General features: G+C 37.9%; 1 protein-coding gene across 1 annotated transcript in view; it reads right to left on the bottom strand.

The window, feature by feature from the left end:
- DNAH14 (dynein axonemal heavy chain 14) overlaps window positions 1–21,313 on the bottom strand; it is a 398,948-nt gene that overhangs the window by 199,470 nt on the left and 178,165 nt on the right. Inside the window, exons 29-35 of the mRNA XM_061159766.1 lie at window positions 20,405–20,636; window positions 19,674–19,727; window positions 16,374–16,519; window positions 14,964–15,032; window positions 13,921–14,107; window positions 13,020–13,096; window positions 1,428–1,596 (exon numbers count right to left, since the gene is read on the bottom strand). Coding sequence (XP_061015749.1) covers window positions 1,428–1,596; window positions 13,020–13,096; window positions 13,921–14,107; window positions 14,964–15,032; window positions 16,374–16,519; window positions 19,674–19,727; window positions 20,405–20,636 — 934 coding nt within the window. The remainder of the gene's footprint in view (window positions 1–1,427; window positions 1,597–13,019; window positions 13,097–13,920; window positions 14,108–14,963; window positions 15,033–16,373; window positions 16,520–19,673; window positions 19,728–20,404; window positions 20,637–21,313) is intronic.

Below are 21,313 nucleotides of genomic sequence, written 5' to 3'. Positions count from 1 at the left end.
AAAAATATACACAACTTACAATGTCAAATTGTATAAAGTAACAATTGACACACATGCAAGACACATAGATAAATCAGTAATTTCAGTTAAGATTTTGATATACCCCTTCCAGAAACTGATAAATCAGTAAAAATAGGTATCAAGTTCTGAAAAATATAATTAATAGGGTATGTATATAACTTTATATCCAGTAAGCACAAAATGTACATATGAAACCCTTACCAAAAAAAAAAAAAGCCATTTATTAGGTGATATGGGAAATCTGAAAAAAGGTTATCTCAAAAGGATACATATATGAATTATAGCATAAAATCTCCAATTAAAACTATAAAACCATCTGGGTCTGAATTTTGGGGAGCAGGGATGGGAAGAAGTTGCTTTGAGTATCTTTAAAAATTGTTTTTGCTCAGTGACCACTTCCCATTCCCTGTTGCTTAATGCAACATGTCTATAGCTTTACATTTATTAACTTAGGTTGTTCATAATGTTCTCATCACTTTTAAATCTCTAATATCATTATTTGTTTCCATTATTAATCATTCTTGCTTGAAGTCTGTATATAATCAAACTGATAGCTTTGGTTTTGTTGTTTTTCCTACAGTTTTTATTCTTTATTTGGTTGATTTCTGCCCTTTCCTTCATTATTTTCATTGGTTTCATTTCAGATAACTTGTTTTATTGCTCTTTTTCCTAGTTTCTTACTTTAATGCTCAGTATTAGAAAAATAACCTGGTCTGACATTATGGCCAAGATAATTAATTTGACTGTTGTATTAGAGGCAACATTGCTTCAATAGGTGCTTTGCTGATGTGACCAAACATATGTTTTAGGAAAGCAACTCTGGTGGCCATATGACAACATATTAGAATGGAGGGAGTAGCAGGAGGTTGTATCATAGTAACAGAAGACACTAAGATCCTACCTAAACTAAGGCAATGACTGTATGGTTTTATATATATAAGAGAAAATATAAAGGGCTCTGTTTCTTTACCATCTGAGCCACCATGGAAGCCCCATAAATGGCTTTGAAATTGTGTCATTTTAATGATCACAAAGTATTTACACATTAAAGTCTTTATTCATAATTCTGATATAATTTGATTCTCTAAGCACCTTTTGAAAGTAGGAAGAGCAGACAGTATCATTCTCACTTGAAAGATGAAAAAATTGAGGAGCAAAATATGTGTTAACAGCCTTCCTTCCTTAAAGGTACACAATTTGTTCTTGTTTCCATTATGCCAAGATGCACTGAAAGTTCTTCATTCATGGGAAATATATATCTCCAAGTATTTTTGTGTCCCAAGTTATAACATGAATAGAGAATTTCAGGACTAACTAACATTCAAATTCACATCTATTATAGTTTCTTATCTTAACTGATATTCCACATATAAATGATTTGTAATGATTTTCAAAGGTCTTATTACCTCCAAGACAATCTGATTTACTTTCGAAACTGTTGCTCCACAAAAAATATCTCTCATAATCTTTTCAAAAAGTAGGACATCTTTAGGAAGAAATTTTGGTAAGCTAGCTTCTCTCAGAGCTTCAATAATTATCAGAGTTTCCTCTGTTTCAGAAATGTCACTGATGCTACTTTAATGGTAGAAGAAAGCAAAGAACAAGTTAGCAAGTTTGTTTTGTTGATATTAAAGACCATTAATATTCTTTTTTAGTGGTGGCTATCCCAATACCCTTTCCTCCTCTCCCCACTGCAAAGCAGCTATGTGGTTTGGGTGAGGTTAATCTGGTTCCCAGCTCCAGGGATGGGCCCTGACTGACTTAGAACTCAGGGTAATGCTGTTTCTCAGCCAAAATAGAAATGTATTCAGGTTAACATCAAATGAAAAATAAAATGATTTATTAAAAATCCCTAGGATGACTAGAGAACTAGTCTTGCAGGCTATGTAGTTGGGAACAAAGTTGAGCTATAGAACTGGTCCTGTGAAGACATGGCTGCTACCATCAATGGCTGCCACCAGAGAGCAGTGCCTGTTGCATCTAGAGCCTGCTGCTTGCACTAGAGCGGCTTGCTGTCCCTGCTAATTTCTGCTAAATGTCTGCAGCTATTGCCACTGCCGTCACCCTTGCCAGAGTGGACTCTGTGTATATCCTATTTCTTTTCTCTCTAGTTTCAGGTTCAGATTCTAGGGTAACTCTCTCTGATTTGCCAAGGTTGTATGTCTGAGAGAGTTTCAGAAAGCAAGCATATGACATAAAAAATATTCAACAAGTGAATATAACCCCAGCTCTAATCAATCAATGCATAGCAGTCACTTGGACACGGTATTTCGGGGATAGACAAATGAATTGTCCTCTCAGAGTGGCTTGGGTCTTCAGTTCAATGGGGCGAACAGCTCCATTTATTATTAGAAGCCATCCGGCTACCAAAAAGGAAGCCAACCTAAAAATAACCCAGACACGGAGGACTGCAGTCCTTAGACTATCTCTGAGAAATAAAAGGGAAACTCAAATCAAAGTGATTATACCCTGCCCCACCTCTGGATTTTCTGATTGGGTGAAACAGTAAATTCCCTCTACTGTTTAAGTCAACTTAATATTTTTGTTAATAATAACAAAAGTTTTTGATATATTGTTATCACACAGTTTATTGCCACATATGATATTTCATATACTAAACACTCCAGTACACATTTTTATACAGTAAACATGCAGTCAAAAGGGGGAAAAGTAACTACATGTAGTATAGTATGATTCTGGAGATAGAAAGGAAGAAAAATTTCCCCTGCCCTAGCATCCCTCCCATACTCTTGTCTACTGACATCTGAAATTCTTCATTGGGATGGTGGTAAATTTTAAGCCTTTGCCTCATAATAAAAAGAGCTAATAGATAACATTTATTGAGTATCTTTTTTTTTTTTTACAAGGCCTTTCGCTTATTTGTTTAAGAAATTTCATTAATCTTTCAAAAGCTAAGTATGAAAAAAGAGTGATACTCAGAAAAATGAAATAACACACTCAGTGTCATATAGCTAGTAAATGTCTGAACTGGCATTCAGTCAGGATTCTCTGATTTCAAAATCCATTTCTATGAGCACTCTATCTTTATGATGGAAGACTCACTGAGTTGGCATCAGCTGTTTACACATTCCTCTGTAAATACATCAGTGAGTCTTTTTTCTGAAGGTGTTTTGGTAGAGAGGGCAAGAGTTGACCAGAAGTCAAAGTGAGGGGCCACACCAGAGACAGAAAGGGTCCCACACTTCCCTGCTGGGGATCTGGTAAGTAACCTTGACCTTTCCCACTTTTTTCTCAAGACAAGTATTGGTTTATATTAAAAGAAAATTTCAAAATAGGGATAACAGTATGTCTGGCTGGGGAGTAACTATTAGATATAGACAGTTCAGTTCAGTTCAGTCTCTCAGTCATGACTGACTCTTTGCGACCCAATGAACCACAGCACACCAGGCCTCCCTGTCCATCACCAACTCCCAGAGTCCACCCAAACCCATGTCCATCAAGGAGAGATAATAGCTTATATAAAATACGGTATAATTGTTACAATACCATGTTTTTCACTAAAATTATACAAAAGAATAACTTAGAGGATGGCATCTGTGATTACTGTGGGGACTGTCTTGTAATTTAAGAATAAAAAAAAAAAACTTCTAGACGAAGGTCAACTAAAATCGAAGAAAAGCATAGTTAAATGTAACCTTTTAAACCATTTTGATTGTTTTCATGATACCAGTTGTTTGGAATTAGTTAAGACATTTTGCAGCCCAGTACTGTGGTCAGTTTTAGTTTATTTTCTAAACAAAAGGGGAGATTTAGAGAAAAACAGATAAGGCTGACTGTGGTAGGCAGAAAAATTCCCCCCTCTTCCCTACCCCTCCCAAACCCCCCAATATATTCACTTCCTTATCCCTGGAACTCTGTGAATGTTATCTGATAGGGCAGAAGATCTAATTGAGTTAAGAATTGTGAGAGAAGTTTATCCTGAATCATTCAGGTCTAAGTGTAGTCACATGTTCCTAATAAGAGAGGAGACAGAGACAAAGAGTTGAGAAGGTGATGCGAAGATGGAGGCAGAGACTGGGGTGATGTGACCTTCCACCAAGGAATGCTGGCAACCACCAGAAGCTAAAAGAGGAAAGGAACTGAATCTCCCGAGAGACACTAGAAGGAGAGCAGGTCTGTCCACAAACTTGGTCTCAGACCTCTGACCTCAGGTGCTACGAGAAGATTCATTTCCATTGTTTTTGGACATCACGCTTTTGTAGCAGTTTGTTATGGCAGCAGCCCTACAAAACCAACACACCTTTATTATTTTCTTAAATGTAAACACCTTTAAACTCTATTTGGGGGTTAGAATTGGGCTCCATCAACATAATCTAGAAAGAGAAAGCGGAAAAAAGGGAAGGTTGAATCACCATGCATAAAGAAATGAGAGAAATTTGTAGTATTCTTGCATGCCTTAGAGACAAAATTAGAAACCTTACAAAGCACTGGGTGGAGTCAAGGGAGAGGAAGGGACAGAGAAGGGAAGAGGAGGGAGGCAAGAAGAACAATTAAAATTTTAGGTGTGAGGAAGGGTCAAGGGACTTTTAAAAAGCAAATTGTCTAATATTCATTTTTTTCCCATTTATTTTCATTAGTTGGAGGCTAATTAATTTACCATATTGTAGTGGTTTTTGCCATATATTGACATGAATCAGCCATGGAATTACATGTGTTCCCCATCCTGAACCCCCCTCCCATCTCCCTCCCCATCCCATCCCTCTGGGTCATCCACGTGGACCAGCCCCAAGCACCTGTCTCATGCATCCAACCTGGACTGGTGATCTGTTGCACATTTGATAATATACATGTTTTGACACTGTTCTCTCAGATCATCCCACCCTCGCCTTCTCCCATAGAGTCCAAAAGCCTGTTCTGTATATCTGTGTCTCTTTTTCTGTCTTGCATATAGGGTTATCATTCCTATCTTTCTAAATTCCATATATATGTGTTAGTATACTGTATTGGTGTTTATCTTTCTGGCTTACTTCACTCTGTATAATGGGCTCCCGTTTATCCATCTAATTAGAACTGATTCAAATGCATTCTTTTTAATGGCTGAGTAATATTCCATTGTGTATATGTACCACAGCTTTCTTATCCATTCATCTGCTGATGGGCATCTAGGTTGCTTCCATGTCCTGGCTATAGTAAACAGTGCTGCAATGAACACTGGGGTACATGTGTCTCTTTCAGATCTGATTTCCTCAGTGTGTATGCCCAGGAGTGGGATTGCTGGGTCATATGGCAGTTCTATTTCCAGTTTTTAAAGAAATCTCCACACTGTTCTCCATAGTGGCTGTACTAGTTTGCATTCCCACCAACAGTGGAAGAGGGTTCCCTTTTCTCCACACCCTCTCCTTTGTCGAAGATAAGGTGTCCATAGGTACGTGGATTTATCTCTGGGCTTTCTATTCTGTTCCATTGATCTATATTTCTGTCTTTGTGCCAGTACCATACTGTCTTGATGACTGTGGCTTTGTAGTAGAGCCTGAAGTCAGGCAGGTTGATTCCTCCAGTTCCATTCTTCTTTCTCAAGATTACTTTGGCTATTCAAGGTTTTTTATATTTCCATACAAATTGTGAAATTATTTGCTCTAGTTCTGTGAAAAATTACTGTTGGTATCTTGATAGGGATTGCACTGAATCTATAGATTGCTTTGGGTAGTATAGTCATTTTAACAATATTGATTCTTCCAATCCATGAACACGGTATATTTCTCCATCTATTTGTGTCCTCTTTGATTTCTTTCATCAGTGTTTTATAGTTTTCTATGTATAGGTCTTTTGTTTCTTTAGGTAGATATACTTCTAAGTATTTTATTCTTTTTGTTGCAATGGTGAATGGTATTGTTTCCTTAATTCCTCTTTCTGTTTTCTCATTGTTAGTGTATAGGAATGCAAGGGATTTCTGTGTGTTAATTTTATATCCTGCAACTTTACTATATTCATTGATTAACTCTAGTAATTTTCTGGTAGAGTCTTTAGGGTTTTCTATGTAGAGGATCATGTCATCTGCAAACAATGAGAGTTTTACTTCTTTTCCTATCTGAATTCCTTTTATTTCTTTTTCTGCTCTGATTGCTGTGGCAAAACTTCCAAAACTATGTTGAATAGTAGTGGTGAGAGTGGGCACCCTTGTCTTGTTCCTGATTTTAGGGGAAATGCTTTCAATTTTTCACCATTGAGGATAATGTTTGCTGTGGGTTTGTCACATATAGCTTTCATTATGTTGAGGTACGTTCTTTCCATTCCTGCTTTCTGGAGAGTTTTTATCATAAATGGATGTTGAATTTTGTCAAAGGCTTTTTCTGCATCTATTGAGATAATCATATGGTTTTTATCTTTCAATTTGTTAATGCAGTGTATTACATTGATTGATTTGTGGATATTAAAGAATCCTTGCATTCCTGGGATAAAGCCCACTTGGTCATGATGTATGATTTTTTTTTTTTTTTTTTTTGATGTATGATCTTTTAAATATGTTGTTGGATTCTGTTTACTAGAATTTTGTTAAGGATTTTTGCATCTATGTTCATCAGTGATATTGGCCTGTAGTTTTCTTTTTTTGTGGCATCTTTGTCTGGTTTTGGAATTAGGGTGATGGTGGCTCATAGCATGAGTTTGGAAGTTTACCTTCTTCTGCAATTTTCTGGAAGTTTGAGTAAGATAGGTGTTAGCTCTTCTCTAAATTTTTGGTAGAATTCAGCTGTGAAGCCATCTGGTCCTGGGCTTTTGTTTGCTGGAAGATTTCTGATTACAGTTTCGATTTCTGTGTTTGTGATGGGTCTGTTAAGATCTTCTATTTCTTCCTGGTTCAGTTTTGGAAAGTTATACTTTTCTAAGAATTTGTCCATTTCTTCCAAGTTGTCCATTTTATTGGCATAGAGCTGCTGGTAGTAGTCTCTTATGATCCTTTGTATTTCAGTGTTGTCTGTTGTGATCTATCCATTTTCATTTCTAATTTTGTTGATTTGGTTCTTCCCCCTTTTTTCTTGTTTATAGAGGTAAGCCTGTAATGCTATGAACCTTCCCCTTAGCACTACCTTTACAGTGTCCCATAGGTTTTGGGTTGTTGTGTTTTCATTTTCATTCTTTTCTATACATATTTTGATTTCTTTTTTGATTTCTTCTATGATTTGTTGGTTATTCAGAAGCATGTTATTTAGCCTCCATATGTTTGAATTTTTAATAGTTTTTTTTTCCCCCTGTAATTGAGATCTAATCTTATTGCATTGTGGTCAGAAAAGATGATTGGAATGATTTCAATTTTTTTGAATTTACCAAGGCTAGATTTATGGCCCAGGATGTGATCTATTCTGGAGAAGCTTCCTTAAATGTGCACTTGATAAAAAGGTGAAATTGATTGTTTTGGGGTGAAATGCCCTATAGATATCAATTAGGTCTAGCTGGTCCATTGTGTCATTTAAAGTTTGTGTTTCCTTGTTAATTTTCTGTTTAGTTGATCTATCCATAGGTGTGAGTAGGGTATTGAAGTCTCCCACTATTATTGTGTTATTGTTAATTTCCCCCTTCATTTTTGTTAGCATTTGCCTTACATATTGCGGTGCTCCTATGTTGGGTGCATATATGTTTATAATTGTTATATCTTCTTCTTGCATTGATCCTTTGATCATTATGCAGTGTCCTTCTTTGTCTCTTTTCACAGCCTTTATTTTAAAGTCTATTTTATCTGATATGAGTATTGCGACTCCTGCTTTCTTTTGGTCTCTGTTTGCGTGAAACATTTTTTTCCAGCCCTTCACTTTAAGTCTGTATGTGTCCCTTGTTTTGAGGTGGGTCTCTTGTAGACAGCATATATAGGGGTCCTGTGTTTGTATCCATTCAGCCAGTCTTTGTCTTTTGGTTGGGGCATTCAACCCATTTACATTTCAGGTAATTATTGATAGGTATGGTCCCGTTGCCATTTACTTTGTTGTTTTGGGGTTCGTGTTTATACAACCTTTCTGTGTTTCCCTAGAGAAGATCCTTTAGCATTTGTAGAAGAGCTGGTTTGGTGGTGCTGAATTCTCTCAGCTTTTGCCTGTCTGTAAAGCTATTGAATTCTCCTTCATATCTGAATGAGATCCTTACTGGGTACAGTAATCTGTGTTGTAGTTTATTCTCTTTTATTACTTTAAGTATGTCCTGCCATTTCCTTCTGGCCTGAAGAGTTTCTATTGATAGATCAGCTGTTATCCTTATGGGAATCCCTTTGTGTGTTATTTGTTGTTTTTCCCTTGCTGCTTTTAATATTTGTTCTTTGTGTTTGATCTTTGTTAATTTGATTAATATGTGTCTTGGTGTGTTTCACCTTGTGGGTTTATCCTGTTTGGGACTCTCTGGGTTTCTTGGACTTGTGTAACTATTTCCTTCCCCATTTTAGGGAAGTTTTCAGCTATTATCTCCTCGAGTATTTTCTCATGGCCTTTCTTTTTGTCTTCTTCTTCTGGGACTCCTATGATTCGTATGTTGGGGCGTTTCACATTGTCCCAGAGGTCCCTGAGGTTGTCTTCATTTCTTTTGATTCTTTTTTCTTTTTTCCTCTCTGCTTCATTTATTTCCACCATTTTATCTTCTACCTCACTTATCCTATCTTCTGCCTCTGTTACTCTACTGTTGGTTCCCTCCAGAGTGTTTTTGATCTCATTTATTGCATTATTCATTTTTAATTGACTCTTTTTTATTTCTTCTAGGTCCTTGTTAAACATTTCTTGCATCTTCTCAATCCTTGTCTCCAGGCTATTTATCTGTAACTCCATTTTGTTTTCAAGATTTTGGATCATTTTTATTATCATTATTCTAAATTCTTTTTCAGGTAGATTCCCTATCTCCTCCTCTTTTGTTTGGCTTGGAGGGCATTTTTCATGTTCCTTTACCTGCTGGGTATTTCTCTGCCTTTTCATCTTGTTCAGATTGCTGTGTCTGGAGTGGGCTATCTGTATTCTGGTGGTCTGTGGTTCCTTTTTATTGTGGAGGTTTCTCCCAGTGGGTGGGGTTGGACGATTGGCTTGTCAAGGTTTCCTGGTTAGGGAAGCTTGCATTGGTGTTCTGGTGTGTGGAACTGGATTTCTTCTCTCTGGAGTGCAATGGAGTGTCCAGTAGTGAATTTTTAGATAGGGTCTATGTGTTTGGTGTGACTTTGGGCAGCCTGTATGTTGATGCTAAGGGCTATGTTCCTGCGTCGCTGGAGAATTTGCATGGTATGTCTTGCTCTGGAACTTATTGGCTCTTGGGTGGTGGTTGGTTTCAGTGTAGGTATGGAGACTTTTGGATGATCTCTTATTACTTAATGTTCCCTGTAGTCAGGAGTTTTCTGGTGTTCTCAGTTTTGGGGCTTAAGTCTCCTGCCTCTGGATTTCAGTCTCATTCTTCCAGTAGCCTCAAGACTTCTCCAACTATACAGCACTGATAATAAAACTTCTCAGTTAATGGTGAAAAGATTCTCCACAGTGAGGGACACCCACAGAGTTTCACAGAGTTACATGAAGAAGAGGAGAGGGAGAAAGGAGATAGAGATGAGCAGGAGGAGAAAAGGGGGGACTCAAGAGGAGAGAGACAGATCTACGCAGTACCCTTTTCCTTAAGTGTTCTCTGTAGCCCAGAACACCCACAGAGATTCACAGAATTGGATTGAGAAGAGAAGGGGGAGGGAGGAAATAGAGGTGATCTGGGGGAGAAAAAGGAGAGCCAAAAGGGGAAGAGAGTAATCATCACACTCCTGAGTAAAAATGGGTACTGAATATTGGATTCTTAAATGTCGAAAATTGATATCAAATACTGAAAAACAAAGATTAACAATCTAGAGGTTAGACTTAAAAATACAATATTAAAAACAAAAACACAAAAAATTTAAGAAATATATATGAAGTTCGCCTTAAAAATAGGGTCTTTTTTTTTTTTTTTTGCAAGGTTATAGTGAAATGAAAATGAAAATTAAGGAGTAATAGAGGACTTTAAAATAAAAGAAAAACATAAAGAAAAAAAATTTTTTAATTAAAAAATAGCAAAAATATATGAAAATGAAAATTAACGAGTAATAGAGGAGTAATAGAGGAGTTTAAAAGAAAATAAAAGAAAATGAAAAGGAGTAATAGGGAATTTTAAAAAGAAAAGAAAAAAAAAAGTTAAAATTTTTTTTTCACTTAAAAAAAACAGTAAAAATTTATCTAGGAATTTCTCTGGAGCTGTTGGGGGCAGTGTGGATTTGGTTCAGTTTCAGATAGCTCCTTGTTCCAGCTTACACTTCTCGATATCTATAGGCCCCTTCCGGTGTAGTCGGTGTTAACTACAGGGATTTTAATCTGTTGCACCGGTCACTTCTGAAGAAGTTCCCTTTGTTTATTTGGCTTCTGTTTGCCAGTCTCCTCAGTGTCTAATTTCTGCCCTGACACACGCGGGCGGAAGTGGTCTCTTATTCAGGTTTGCTTGTTCAGTCGTGCTGTGGGGAGGGAGGGGCACTGCAGACAAATGTCACTGGCGTGTGTGGGGAGCACTCGCAGTGTTCCGGCCACACTGGGTTTGCCCCCGCTCGCGGTGTGTACTTTCCCCGTCTACACTGCTCAGGCTCCAGGCTGCTCTATAGGGAGCGGGCCCTGCGTTGTGTGCGGTTCCAGTTTTCGGGTACTACACAAAAACACAGACTCGGTTGGGCCTGCGTTTTGTGCCTTCCCCGGCCTGAGCAGCTCAGGCAGCCTGGAGCTTGACAGGGGCACTCTCCCCGGGTGCGGTGCGCCTTCTCGCCTCCGCGGGCCCAGCCTCGGTTTCCGTGCGCGCCGGTCCAGTGCACCTTGTGACTGTTCTGGGGAGCTGGTCTCTAGCCACGACCCTCCCGGCGAATGTCAACCATCCAGAATCTCAGGAAGTCTTTGGTTAGAAACTGGGAGCCTGTTTGCAGTTTGGTAGGGGGTGCCGTCTATGGGGCCGAGTTTGCCCCTTTCCCCTCCCCCCTGCCTCCTGCCTCCTGCGAGGGATGGGCCGGTCCACAGCCAGCTAGCTCTTCTCTGAAATTGTTCAGTCCTTCCTTTGTTCTGCGAACGGCCCGCAGTGTGTTCAGTTAGCACTTTTCCCCGGTTAATTTCCTCTCTCTCTCTTGCTATCCCACAGTTTAAGTTGCTATCTCATGATAGCTCCCTCCGATTGCCCTCAGGGCATTCGGGCCGGTCCTTACCCTAAGCAATGCCGCCCCGCTCCTCTCCTTTCAGCCCCCACTTGCTGGTGGTGGATGCCAGCATCTGGGAGTTGCAAGCGTACTTTTCTGCTGGGAGTTGCTTTTAGGCATGTAATCTGTGGGTTTTATTTATTTTTCCTCCCAGTTAGGTTGCCCTCCGAGATTCGAAAACTTCCCCCAGACCCGCCAGTGAGAGGGTTTCCTGGTGTTTGGAAACTTCCTCTATTATGACTCCCTTTCTGGGACGGGTCTTTTTATCTTTTATATTTTGTACTACCTCCTTTCAAAGACAATGGGCTGCTTTTCTGGGAGCCTGATGTCCTCTACTAGTGATCAGAAGTTGTTTTGTGGAGTTTGCTCAGTGTTCAAATGTTCTTTCGATGAATTTGTAGGGGAGAAAATGGTCTCCCCATCCTATTCCTCCGCCATCTTAGCTCCTCCCTCCTAATATTCATTTTTAAATTGTTCACTGTGCTTTCCTCTGACATAAGAATAAAAAAAAAACCCCAGTCCTTTTCATAACAGAGTTAGCTTCACTTAATCACATCATGTGTGTGAAGCTTTGGAAGAATCAAAGGAGGGTGGCTGCTACCCTTGCAACAGAGAGCAGAGAGCTACTTTCAGTGGCAGGAGACAGACAGACAGGACACTGGAAATGGGAACTCCAATATCAGGCAGCTGTGAGAACTTTTTTTCTGTGATTTGCAGAGAACAATGAAGGACTTTGAAATGAGAAGAGTACCACTATCCCTGGAATATTTATTCACACACAGAATTAAGTGAATATAAGAAAGACTGAGGACTTGAGAGTTCCCTGTCCTAGTGTTTAGGATTCTGGGCTTTTACTGCTATGGCCTGGGTTCAATCCCTGGTCAGGGAACTGAGATTCCACAGGCTGCATGGTGTGGCCAAAAAAAAAAAAAAAACAAAAAACAACTAAGGACATGAGGACATCAGGGAGCTGATACTTGGTACTGTTTATCTTTAATTTTATAAAATTATGACATTTCATAATAGACATCTATTTACATTCCATCTATACTATATAGGCCATTTTGCAAGTATACTACAGTTCTTTTATTTAGGAAATAAAATATTACAATAGAGCTACAGCCTATCCCTATTGTTTTCTCCTCCCATGAAACATTTTGTACTTTTTACTGTACCTATAAACAATCCATAACATTGTTTAAAATTTTCATGTAAATAGTATATTGATATGTCTTTTTGTAACATATTTTTAAAAAAAATTTTAATAGGTGATACATGAATATAGTCCCAAATCAAGCCAATACAAAAAGTACACACCTTGCCAATAATGAAAAGGAATGCCTGCTTCCATTTGGTCTCACCAGTACAAAGTTATGAAAACTTAAAAATTTTTGCCCATCTGATAAGTGAGAAACAATTTTCAGTGTAACTGTAATGTGCATTTCTCTCATTATGGGTGAGGTTGAGTGTATTTTCATATATTTAAAGGACTTTTATGTCTCTTTTTTCTGAGAACTGGCTGTTGATTTCCTTTGTCCATTTTTCTATATGACTGTTTTTCCCCCAATTTTCTAGAAATCTTTATATACTAACAGGATGAGTTATTTAACTGCAACAGGAGCTGCATATATCTTTACTCTAGTTTTTCATTTGTTTTTGGACTTCACAAAAAGTAATTTTTGACTATTATAAATTATTTCTTTTATGGCTTCTAGATTTCGAGTCTGGGAGCTCAGAATTATTTTATCTTGTTGTCATTACTTAAAATTTCACACAGTATTTTCCCAGTATTGTGTAACTCCCTTTTGATCTACACTCAATTCAAAATTCAACTGACCATTTAAGCTCCCGTTTCTTCTTTCCAGCCATCACTAAAACTGTCTTCAGAGACCTCAGGCCAAAATCGTAATGGTCCTATCAAATATTAAAATATTTGAGTTATTAAGTTTCTGGAAAAAAATGAACAACTTGGAAATAAATGCATATAGCATACTGTTAAATCACTAATCATCTATGCTATGAAGAGAAACGGTCTTATGAATTCAAGAAACCCTCAGTTTTGGTTCTAATGTTCTCACTTCTTTCCCAAACTTGTCCTTCTAAAAGTCTCCTTCTCAAAGGAAAAAAAAAAGATTAACAAGTTTCAAAGGAGTTAAAAAATCATTATCTGAGTTAAGTTTTCTCTAAAATGGAGAGCTGGATTTAAAGAATATATTATAAAAATGAACACTTTGGAGATAATCTGGTTAGCTGCCCAAACCATTCTGGGTTATAAATAAACACAAAGTTGGCATGTCCTAGAACAAAAATTTTCAAAGTGGGGTATTCAGACTAGCAGCACCGTGAACACTTGAAAACTTGTTAGAAATGTAAACCCTCAAGCCCCAGCTCAGACAAGTAGAAAGTTGGTGCTAAGGTCCAGCAATTTATGTTTTAAAAAGTCCTTCAAATTATTCTGATGCACTATAAAGTTTGAAAACAACTGCTCTAGACGTAATCTTCCTTGCATGAAGAAGGTAGCCTATAATTTAAAATTAGAGCTACTTGACTGCTGTCTCCAGATCAGATCCCAAGGAAAGCTTAGAACTTTGATTTACATATTGCCTTATACACAAGTTGCATGGACTTGATATGCTGATAGGAATTTTAGTTCCAGGTCATTCTTGGACTAATACCTGAAAAGTTATCATTTAATGCTTCATGTAATCACCTTTACTTTGATAAAAACAGTTTGTTACCTGTTGCGAGAGTTGCTTGCTAGCTAATTCGTAAATGTTAACTAGCTTTCCAGAAAGTAATTTTGCAGATTTGAAACCAACAGAAAACAGCATTACTTCAGCAATCATTTGATAATGGGGAGCCATCATTGCCACTGGGCGAAACAGAGATTTTAAGTTATCTGGGAGTTCCACTCGACCTTTGTATCTTAAGAGGATAAGAAAAGCAAAGAAACAGAAAACATCATATTTCAGTTTTTCAAATGAGAGCCACATAAATTTCTCCCAAATAGTAATTCTATTGCCTTTCTATGTGACCTTTATCTGAAAACAAAAAGTTTACAAGATGGTTTCTACTGTGCTTTTAACTCACAGAGCTTGCTAGCGTATGTTCTTTTCTTCCTGTGCCTCCTCCCATAGTTTACCTCACATCAGTTCCCTGATTCCATCAACATTCTGTCAACACATATTTATTGAGTCTGCCAGTCTCCACTCCCTGTAAACTACCATACTGTTACTCCTGCTACTTTCATTAGCTTTTCTGCCTATGTCCTCTTTGTGACAGACTACCAACCTTTTCATTTCTCTCTGGCTATTCATAAACAGGAAAGTTCCCTTGGTCAGAAGCTAAGTGTGACATCATCCATATGGACAAATACAGAGCTGTAGTGCTTATAAATGGTGTGGGCAGTGGAGGGGTTCAGAGGCATGGTGGAAGGTAAGTGATGGATACACAATGTCAGTCAACTCTGTCTATAGATAAGATTAAAAAACAGGATTTTTGAGTGTGTCCATTCCTACTACTTTGGGCACCTGATGCAAAGAACTGACTCATTAGAAAAGACCCTGATGCTGGGAAAGATTGAAGGCAGGAGGAGAAGAGGACGACAGAGGATGAGATGGTTGGATGGCGTCACTGACTCGATGGATATAAGTTTGAGTAAGCTCTGGGAGTCGGTGATGGACAGGGAAGCCTGGTGTGCTGTAGTCCATGGGGTCATGAAGAATTGGACATGATTGAGCGACTGCACTGAACTCCTACCACAGATGTAACTGGTACTTACCCAGGATTTAGGGTGACAAATACTGCACAAGACATATTTATACGAATTTCTTTTCCTTCCAGTACAAACCTACAAGACATTACAGTATTCATCATTAAGACAACTGCTTTCTGTAAGCCAAAATATCTTAAAACTACAAAGGAGTTTGCAAAACTTCCTGAGACTGTGTTACAATTAAATCCAAACAGAACATGCTGGGAAAAAAAAAACTGTAGGAAGGGAAAGAAGAGGTTTTTTATGCTAAATCATGAGCTCTGCTGGGATTCAGATTTATTTGATCACGTCTGATGATGTCTGGAGAGTTTTGTGGAGCTCAAGGCAAGAGGGTACCCATCTGAATGAACTGACTTACACACAGAAGAGGATCTGAGGAGACATAAAGCTCTGCCTGGATGACACAGTGGAACCCAGAATGGCCTCAGTAGAGTTCTTGCTTTAAAATGAAACAGAGCCCACTTCCCAACACCCAATTAAAAAATTCCAGGAACACCGTGAAGCAGAACCTCGGCATGAATAGTGTCATGCTGCTGGCACCAGAAGAAGAGACAATGGAGAGAAATCCCCTAGTGATTTTATGGACAGCTGAACTGATGAAGGTGGTCAAACAGGAATGGAAGAACAACTGGGACAAAACCTAAGGACTGTCTAGACACAAATGAGGAAAACTTTGCAGAAGCTGAGATGTGGTGAAGAATTGGTGAAGTGTGAATTATTGTAATCCTAGTTATATCCACAGACTTGTGAAGCCTCATAACATTGAGAGTAATGCCAGAAGTGAGTGCCCATTAGCTTGAGTTAGAATTATTAGATTGGAATTGAAATTTTAGACCCACAAATCCAAGTATGCTCAAAAAGGTAAATCATGTAAGTTCCTAAATTTATCTGAAAAGAAAAAAATTTTGCTTGGATTAGTATACATTAGTAATCCTAACATACAAATATTGTTATTAAAGGATTTTTTAAATAAAAGTATATTAATCCAGAGTAATGGAACGACAGGATTCTTGTGTGTGGTCAGTATAACTTTGGTTTTTTTTTTTTTTAATATGTAGAATTAAAGGAAAAAACCCCTTTGATTTCTTCAAATGAAATATCATCAAATGAATAGGTACTAAGAGAATTTAAACTCAAAAAGAAAAGTAATTAGAACATATTTGCTTCCTTTTCCTGGTAGCCAAGAATACTGTTCCAAGCTTAGAAAAGAGTCTGCAGGCTAACTACACATATTTTCATATTATTTTCCAAACAAAGGAAACATTCAAGTTAAGTGCTATTCCTTTTGGTGTGTGCTTAGGAAAACAAAAGAAACAAACCCAAACACTTCTGGTAGAAAAAAATATTAAATAATAATTAAGCAGTAAGTGTACATCAAATTTCCATTCCCAAAGTATAAACACATTTATCAAATACCTGACAGAATAGCTGTCTTTTGCTGCCTTAATTGTTAGCATCTGTGAGGCAATCACAGAGAGAACTTCCACATCAATTCGATTGAATTCATCGAAACAACACCAAGCTCCTGTCTCAACCAGTCCAAAGAAGAATTTCCCCATTATCTTAAAAAAAATGATTAATGAAATTATTATTTAGGTGAGCATTTTTACTGGGACATTAATTTCTGCAAGTTCTTCCCATTTTACCCAAAGCAAGCAAACACTGTTTGCACGTCTCCCTCTCAAGCGTTTTTGTAGGGCTGAAAGCAGTAGTATTTAGGCTCTAAGACCACTCAACTACTCTGCCTGTCTCCTGTAAAAGTCTTAAATGTGTGTGCATGCTAAGTCGCTTCAGTCTTGTCTGACTGTGACCCTATGGGCTGTAACCAGCCAGGCAAGAATACTGGAGTGGGTTGCCATTTCCTCCTCCAGGGGACCTTCCCAAATGAGGGATGGAAACCTAGTCTTCTATATTGCAGGCAGATTCTTTACTGCTGAGCCACCGGGAAAGCCCTAAAAGTTTAAACACAGCAGCAGCAGCAAACTGATGCTCACAAGAGTGAGAAAGTAGAAGCACAATTCACATTCGCATAACTGAGCAATCGCCTGGGTGCCATGTTCTCAGAACCACGCACTGGCAGTAAAAGTCTTCAGTACAGTTTTCCGGCAGATGGTTGGAAGAGTTCCCTTTTCTAGGTCCGGCCAAGACTCAAGGTTTAGGGGTCAATGCCTGGCAGTAATGCAGACAGTTGATGTTTAGTCATTAAGTCGTGTCTGACTCTTTTGCAACTCCATGGTCTGTAGCTTGCCAGGCGCTTCTGTCTATGGGATTTTTTCCCTTCTTCAGGGGATCTTCCCGATCTAGGGATGGATCCTTTACCGCTGAGCCACCAGGGAACTCAGTAATACAGATTTCTGAACTAATAATTTAAGTGGAGTGGAAGATTGGGGCCAGGCTGGAGTAGGGACAGCAAATGCAAGCAGCTCTTAACTCTGCTTCTGCCATTTACAATGGGCAGGCCCAGGGTGGTTAGATCCTCCAGTGTCCTTGTAAAAGACTGAAAATCTGTGTTGAAATCTGTTGATCTGTAAATGTTATAAAGTGAAACAAGCCAGATAAAGTGTCTGTGGACTGAATACCTGTTGAGGAATGCTCGAACTCTAAGAGGAGCTTTTGTTAGGTGCTGCAGCGGGGCAAGATGTGAGAATTGGAGAGAGCCCCTCTGACTCAGAAGCCTGAAAAAGTTGATTCCTCCCACTGACTGCAGCAATCAGATCCTGTCTTTATCTAAAACTTTGATATTTTGTTTAGCATGCTTTTGGGGGGGCATTTACCTTGATTCTTTAAAAAATACATTGCACTAAAATACTATTTATCTTGATGACCAAGCATTTTGGCTCCTCATTGAACTTTGCTTAGCAGGTAAGAGCGTCACTCACCTTACCCTAGTCCCACTCCTGCAGAGCCCCAGTAAAGGTAGTTTCCAGGGAGGACAGAGAGGCTATTTGGTAAGTGTTTTAAGAATAATAGCTCAATCAGCTTATTTATATTTACTGATATTTTTAATGTGCTGGTGAATACATAATGGAAATGTAGGATCTCAGCAAAATGTAAAAGGTTTGGGCTTAAGTTGAGCTCAATTCCAGAAAAATAAATGACCCAATCAAAAAGTGGGCCAAAGAACTAAACAGACATTTCTCCAAAGAAGACATACAGATGGCTAACAAACACATGAAAAGATGCTCAACATCACTCATTATCAGAGAAATGCAAATCAAAACCACACTGAGGTACCATTACACGCCAGTCAGGATGGCTGCTATCCAAAAGTCTACAAGCAATAAATGCTGGAGAGGGTGTGGAGAAAAGGGAACCCTCTTACACTGTTGGTGGGAATGCAAACTAGTACAGCCACTATGGAGAACAGTGTGGAGATTTCTTAAAAAACTGGAAATAGAACTGCCATATGACCCAGCAATCCCACTTCTGGGCATATACACTGAGGAAACCAGATCTGAAAGAGACATGTGCACCCCAATGTTCATCGCAGCACTGTTTATAATAGCCAGGACATGGAAGCAACCTAGATGCCCATCAGCAGATGAATGGATAAGGAAGCTGTGGTACATACACACCATGGAATATTACTCAGCCATTAAAAAGAATTCATTTGAACCAGTTCTAATGAGATGGATGAAACTGGAGCCCATTATACAGAGTGAAGTAAGCCAGAAAGATAAAGAACATTACAGCATACTAACACATATATATGGAATTTAGAAAGATGGTAACGACAACCCTATATGCAAAACAGAAAAAGAGACACAGAAGTACAGAACAGACTTTTGAACTCTGTGGGAGAAGGTGAGGGTGGGATGTTGCAAAAGAACAGCATGTATATTATCTATGGTGAAACAGGTCACCAGCCCAGGTGGGATGCATGAGACAAGTGCTCGGGCCTGGTGCACTGGGAAGACCCAGAGGAATTGGGTGGAGAGGGAGGTGGGAGGGGGGATCGGGACGGGGAATACGTGTAAATCTATTGCTGATTCATGTCAATGTATGACAAAACCCACTGAAAAAATAAATAAATTAATTAATTAATTTAAAAAAAATAAAAAAATAAAAAACACATATAACCCCTGTAATAATTCTCTATGTTCAAAACACAAAAATGGAAATAAACTGGCATTCTTCAAAAAAATAAAATAAAATAAAATAAATTGGAGTGTTTTGAAACTAAGGAAATTTGTGACAGGCACAGACGTATGTGACATTTTTATAAATATTTAAGAATGCTATGAGATATATCTTAGATAGTATGCAACCAAAACAAAATAAGGCTGACATAAACTTGTAATCACTTATATAACCTCTGACTCAAATTTTTGTGTTACTCATAGTAGCTTCATTGTTCTTTATTTTCAGTAAATAAAAGTATAGGTTAGAATATGTAAATTTGTATTACAGAAGCAGTACTCTTAATTTTTTATATATTCATGTTTCATACCAATTTTGTTTGAAAAGATCCTCCCTGTCAAAACATTGGAAAATCTCTGTCTTAAGAAGTGGTTCAGCTGAATAAAGGTAAACTGTGTAATGTTTTAAGTTTCAATTACATTTAAAATTTCTCTTCTGTTAGTTTAAAAGAATAGCATTTATAATTATATTAATACTTAATGTCTAAGATATTTTTCTTATTCTTTTAATCCTCAATGAATTATTTCTTTTATGTGCCCAATAGTTTTTTTCTGAGTATATAAGAATAAGCTTTACCTTATAATCCAAATTCTCAAAACAGTTGAAGACTACACAATGTTTGCCTAAGGACTGGGAAACAAAAATGATATTTTAATATATTTATTGAATTATAACACAAAGTACTAATTTTAAAACTTCCAGAGTAATAAAATATCTTATTCTTTCAAGAAAATTTTTACAATATAAAGGTGTTTATACCAAATTTAGAAATCCACAAGACTCAGTATAGCATTAACACACATATACTGTTATAGTTTAGTTGATTAGTGCATGGAGGCTTAAGGTCCTATTTTTAAACACATAAATAAACTAAGAAAAAACATTTCAGTACTATCATAAACTATACCCTTTGCTTTCATAAGTTGCTTCTTTGTCTCTTTTTCTTATACACGCACACACACACACACACTTCTGTTAATCACAAAGACTAGGCAAAAATCTGTGTATGGAGCTCAAAACAAATGAATCACTTCTACAGGAAAGGAAGAGGGGACAAGCTACCATTTACATAGATGTTAGTTCGTTATTATAGTCCAAGTCAACTATGTTGACTTACCAAGATCCTAAGTCCCAGCACACATTAAACATTCAAAATTAAATGATGATGTATGAATTAACAAATGTGTTAATGTGTTTGCTAAATATTATGAATACTTTAACAACAGGAAAGGTGTAAACTTAAGATAACTTTTAAAGTTTGTGTGACTAAAAAAAAAGTTTTTATTCTAGATATAGAAACCACTTACTTTTGCTAGATCTTTAATACTCTCAGTTTTTCCTGTACCAGCTGGACCAGCAGGGCAACCTCCTAGGTTCAAGTGTAGTGCTCCGGTGAGAGTTAGCCAGCATCTGTCAGTGAGAGGTGTAATCACCAGTCTTGGGGTACAGCCCAAATACTCATAGCCGTAAGTGAAGCTGGCATCTCCTTGAGATACATAGCACAACTTCTGTTTCTCATTCCATTTATATTGCAAATGTCTGAAAACAATATTTTAAATGATCATATTATCTGGGCAAAATGATTTTTAATTTTTTTCACATGCAGAAACATATTAAGATTATGTTGACTTAAAAACATCAAAAAATCAAATGAAAAGACTGATGGATGAGTCATCAATTGCTCTATTAGACAGGAACTACTAGAACTTGGGGTTATCCATTCAGGGAAAGGGCTTCCCTGGTGGCTCAGATGATAAAAAATCTGCCAGTAATGCAGGAAACCTGGGTTCGAACCAGATGTTCAAGCTGGTTTTAGAAAAGGCAGAGGAACCAGAGATCAAATTGCCAACCTCTGCTGGATCATCGAAAAAGCAAGAGAGTTCCAGAAAAACATATATTTCTGCTTTATTGACTATGCCAAAGACTTTGACTGTGTGGATCACAATAAACTGTGGAAAATTCTGAAAGAGATGGGCATACCAGACCATCTGACCTGCCTCTTGAGAAACCTATATGCAGGTCAGGAAGCAATAGTTAGAACTGGACATGGAACAACAGACTGGTTCCAAATAGGAAAAGGAGTATGTCAAAGCTGTATATTGTCGCCCTGCTTATTTAACTTCTATGCAGAGCACATCATGAGAAACACTGGGCTAGATGAGGCACAATCTGGAATCAAGATTTCTGGGAAATATCAATAATCTCAGATATGCAGA

This window comes from Dama dama, chromosome 14, assembly GCF_033118175.1.
Source record: "Dama dama isolate Ldn47 chromosome 14, ASM3311817v1, whole genome shotgun sequence".
Lineage (NCBI taxonomy): Eukaryota > Metazoa > Chordata > Mammalia > Artiodactyla > Cervidae > Dama > Dama dama.
The sequence above is the reverse complement of the archived record's forward strand: the minus strand, read 5'-3'. Positions and strand labels throughout refer to the sequence as shown.